The 4,472-nt window shown below is 46.6% G+C and overlaps 1 protein-coding gene across 4 annotated transcripts; it reads left to right on the top strand.

Annotated features, from left to right (window-relative positions):
* The first annotated feature begins 1,368 nt into the window (after positions 1-1,368).
* Positions 1,369-3,455, top strand: TCEAL1 (transcription elongation factor A like 1). 4 transcript variants are annotated; one of them, XM_033107188.1, is made up of 3 exons: positions 1,395-1,522; positions 1,980-2,033; positions 2,384-3,455. In XM_033107188.1, exon 3 carries the CDS (start codon positions 2,396-2,398, stop codon positions 2,903-2,905), a length of 510 nt encoding a protein of 169 aa, XP_032963079.1. In that variant the 5' UTR covers positions 1,395-1,522; positions 1,980-2,033; positions 2,384-2,395; the 3' UTR covers positions 2,906-3,455. The 4 variants fall into 4 exon arrangements, with proteins under 4 accessions (XP_032963070.1, XP_032963079.1, XP_032963062.1 ...); XM_033107179.1 differs by lacking the exon at positions 1,980-2,033 and having other exon boundaries at positions 1,369-1,522; XM_033107171.1 differs by lacking the exon at positions 1,980-2,033 and having other exon boundaries at positions 1,417-1,522; positions 2,366-3,455.
* The last annotated feature ends 1,017 nt before the right edge of the window (positions 3,456-4,472 follow it).

The raw sequence follows: 4,472 nt of genomic DNA, 5'->3' as shown, positions 1-4,472 counted from the left end.
TGTATAGATAATAGTATATATATTAGTATGTTATATATAATAGTATACACATACATACACACACACACACACACACACACACACACACATATATACTGGGGGGTGCCAAAAAAACGTATACAAGTGGAGACTTTGGTCAATGTTGCTCAAGCGGTAGTTTGCCATAATCAGAAGTATCTGGATGCTGATGGTAACCACTTTGAGCACCTCTTGTAACTGCAGAAGTCAAACGTGACTTGTATTCATCTTTTGTTACCAGTATATATTGAGTATTACAATTTTAGTAGTTTTCCTTTCTTAAAATGTGTCTACATTTTTTTTGGCACCTTCTGTATATAATAATATCACACTCTCCACCAAAAATGCTCCCATTTCACATAGTAAATAAGTTTTCAGACTATTTGTACTTGGACAAAGGTGTATTTTGATTTATGAAATTCAAAGTATTTGGTCTTTTTAGACTTACAAACTTAATTCTTTCTAGCATTCTAGCACTGAATGATTACCAATTTAGACAGGAGCTTCTATTTGTCATATAGGTCTGGGGCTCACAAAAAATAAAACCATGTGGGGGCAGCCGGTTGGCTCAGTTGGTTAGAGCGTGGTGCTCTTAACAACAAGGTTACCGGTTCGATCCCCACACAGGCCAGTGTGAGCTGCACCCTCCACAACTAGATTGAAACAACTACCATGTTTCCCGAAAAATAAGACCTAGCCGGACCATCATCTCTAATGCTGTCTTTCGGAGCAAAAATTAATATAAGAGCCGATCTTATATTATACTATATTATATTATGTTATATTAAAGACCCTGTCTTATATTATAATAAAATAAGACCGGGTCTTATATTAATTTTTGCTCTGAAAGACAGCATTAGAGATGATGGTCCAGCTAGGTCTTATTTTTGGGAAACACAGTACTTGACTTGGAGCTGATGGGTCCTGGGAAAACAAACTTAAAGTAAATAAAAGTTTAAAATAAAATAAAATCATGAAGTCATGGAAAAGTGAAAGCTTATCTCCCATGAAAGTCACAAGAGATGAAAACCATACTGACAGAGCCTAAATGAACACGATGGAGTTATAGACGTGGATTAAAACTGGGAGAGGTGGCATATGATATTGATTCGTTAAAGAGAAATAGTCAACTTCAGCGCAGGATCTGAACTGTAGGGAAAATAATGGGCCTTGATGGCTGATGAAGCCAGAATGAGAGGAAGAGGAAAAGGCAATAACCCCCAGCACTGGACGCTGACCGTCTCGGGTAACCAGGAAAAGGCAAACATAAACAAAGAGCTATGTGACGATGCCTGGAGCGTTGGGGGGTCAGGAAATACTAGCAGGTTCCTGCAGCAAGGCCGCGGGTCAAAGTGGTAACTGGGGATCTGAGCTCCGCGGTGACGCGCGGCTCTCACGTGACCAGGAGCCTATGTCTGCCCAAGTCCCTCTCGTCCTGGTCCTTTTTGCCTGTCCACACACCATCTGTGTATTGCCCTTTGGTCGAAGGGAAAAGCAGAAATAAGTAAGTTCCCTTGGTCCTTTGAAATCGGTGTGAGTGCCGGTGCTGCCCTGTAACCCCTGGGATCGGGATGGCAGAGGCCAGGCCTATCCCTATGCCAGCACCGCGCACGCACTTCGGTGCAGAAAATGGTGGTCTTGGGGGGTGGGGTGGGGTGGGGTGGTGAGTGGGCCACCCCCAGGGGAGAGCTACACTTAGAAATAGTTTCTAAGTAATCCTTCGCTTCCACTTCCCGCCTGAAAAGAAATAACGAGCATTACGGGGTGGGGGTGGGGGCACGGAAGACGAAGCTTGAGATGGGGGGAGACATGGGGGTGAGGGGAGGCATGGGGGGAGCCAGAAGGGGATGGCGCGGGGGCGGCGGCTGGTGTCTAGAAAAGGGGCGTGAGTGTCGGTCAGTCCTTCCCCCTCCCCTCCCCCCGCCCCCTACCCTGTCAGGCGTCTGTCTGCTGGTCTGCAGGTCACAGCGGGGCACCTCCAGGAGAGAACGCTCGGGAGCCAACAGCCTGGAGAGGTCCGGGAAGGGGTGGGCAGGGGACCGAGATGGGGTCCCAGGGAGGACGCCGGTGGGAGCGGAGCAGGCGGCGCCGCCGCCCCGCCCCTACCACTGCGGGAGAGGCCCGGGGCAAGGCCTGCTGGGAAAACGGTGGGCTTTCGGGAAGGAGGGGGCGAGCCGGGCGGGGGCACTAGAGGCGGCCGGGTCCCCGGGACCTGAGCCTCTCGGCTTGTGTAGGTGGGAGGACCTGGGTCCTCAATCAGCAAAAGGCAAGTATTGGAACCCGAGGCCGGGGTTTTGGTCCAACCACCAAGTATGCTGACTCGACTCTGCCTTTCTTGTCTCCTCTGAATTAACTGCTCATGAAGACCATTGCCAACATGGAAAAATCCTGCCAAGCAAATGAAGAACAGCCACAGAGCGCGCCCAAGACGGAGGAGGAGCAACCTCCCGCGGAGCAGTCTTCCGAAGAGCCGAGTCCAGAGGAGCCGTCGTCCGAAGAGCCGAGTCTAGAGGAGCAGTCCTCCGAGGAGCAGTCCTCGGAGGAGGAGTTCTTTCCCGAGGAACTCCTGCCCGAGCTCCTGCCGGAGATGCTGGTGGCGGAGGAGCGCCCCCCTCAGGAGCGCCTTTCTCGGAAGGACCTGTTCGAGGCGCGCCCTCCCATGGAGCAGCCTCCTTGTGGAGTGGGGAAACATAAGCTGGAAGAAGGAAGCTTTAAGGAAAGGCTGGCTCGTTCTCGCCCGCAATTTAGAGGGGACATACACGGTAGAAATTTGAGCAACGAGGAGATGATAAAGGTAGCAGAGGAGATGGAAGAGATGAAAAGAGTACGAAACAAATTGATGATCATGCACTGGAAGGCCAGACGGAACCGTCCTTATCCTATGTAATGTGTCAGGCCTTCGATGCTAGTTGGCCTGATTTAAGTATTGCCACCTGAACTTTGCATTGTCTCGTATCCCTCTGGCCATCTTCTTCATTTTAATTTTTTGTGTGGCTTTATTTAAGGTGTTTCACTTGGGCTTCCACTCCATCCCCCATCTGCAATTCTCTCTCTTCCAATCATGTGTCTCACCTATTTGCATGTCAAGATGGACGTTATATATTGTGAAGTGAAAAGAGCAATTTTTGAAAAGTATATGTAATATCCTGCTTTTGTAAAAAATGTATATTTATATATTAATATGCAAAGAAAAACTGAAAGTATATACTTCAAAGGCTTAACAGTGGCTATCTAAGTGTGATAAGATAATAGATGACTTTTTTGTCTGTTTTCTTTCCATGTTTGCTTTGTTGGAACTTCTCGTTTTTTCAAGACGAACACATTTGTGTTGCAAAAAAAAACCCAATATAATGGGAAAAAATGTAAAGCAATTAAAAAACTGTCTATCAGTTTATAAAGACAATGTGGCACTTAATAAATACTTGTCAGAACTTAAAGTAAATCTCATGTTTCTTCTGAAGCTCTTAGGCAGAAATATAAACCAAGTACTTATATTTAAGGGTCATTCTTTTCCCATTTAAATAGGAATAATACTTGACTTGCAGGGCTGCTGTGGAATCAAATGAGGTAAAGATCGTTTGAGCTGTGTGTTTTTCTCCCCACCTGCAACATGCAGGACCCCAACCCCAATAGAGCCCCTTCAAATCCTGGGGCTGGTACCCAAAGGAGGGCTCACATGCACATGCACTCACAATTCCTGTGAGATTCCAGGTGAGTGCCACATTCTGTTTCTGTCCTGTTATTATCTTCCCTTGGATACTGCCATGTGTGCTGGGCACAGCTGCCCCTTCTCCTGGATCCTGCTTCTTCCACGGCTTCCATCACAGCCAATCCTTTAGTGCAGAGCCTCACCGATTGCTTCCGAGTTCCTGCTGGACCAAAGCTGAACTGTGTCTCCCACAGGTATCTGGTGAATGCCCCTCCTCCAGCTTTCATGTTACACTTATCCAAGTGGATACCATCCCAGTGCTGCCTAAATCTCAATGTCTTAAAGAATTCTTAGCAAAATAGTCCTTTCCAATTTTTTCCTGAAGCCTCCGTTTTATCCACTGGACTGGAACATGAGTTCACCTGGACCTAGGCTTAGGAGACAAATTTGTGAGCCAGACACTATGTTGTGTACTCAGAATTGGAACCTCCATCCCAAATAATATCCAAGGGTAACTATGTTTTTAATTGCCTCGGGTGAGTTCTCTCCGAGGGGCTTCTGGCAGGCTTGCCTTATGGGTTCAGCTGACTTGTTCAACTTGGCTACACTTGGCTACAAAGAGGAAAATAAGACTTAAGCTCAAGTTAGGACATTTCCCTTCTACCTCACTCACATCAACAAGAAACATGCAAAAGTACTTTGTAAGTCATTAAAGTACTGTATATGTATATGCATATACATATGGGGAGGGGGCGTGTGCCAACAAAAAAAAGTATATACATTTTAAGAAATGTTACCTTAAAAT

The sequence above is a fragment of the Rhinolophus ferrumequinum genome, chromosome X, assembly GCF_004115265.2.
Source record: "Rhinolophus ferrumequinum isolate MPI-CBG mRhiFer1 chromosome X, mRhiFer1_v1.p, whole genome shotgun sequence".
Lineage (NCBI taxonomy): Eukaryota > Metazoa > Chordata > Mammalia > Chiroptera > Rhinolophidae > Rhinolophus > Rhinolophus ferrumequinum.
The sequence above is the reverse complement of the archived record's forward strand: the minus strand, read 5'-3'. Positions and strand labels throughout refer to the sequence as shown.

Excerpts from the sequence above, each read along its gene's own strand:
- TCEAL1 (XM_033107171.1), top strand. The coding sequence starts at position 2,378 with ATGAAGACCATTGCCAACATGGAAAAATCCTGCCAAGCAAATGAAGAA.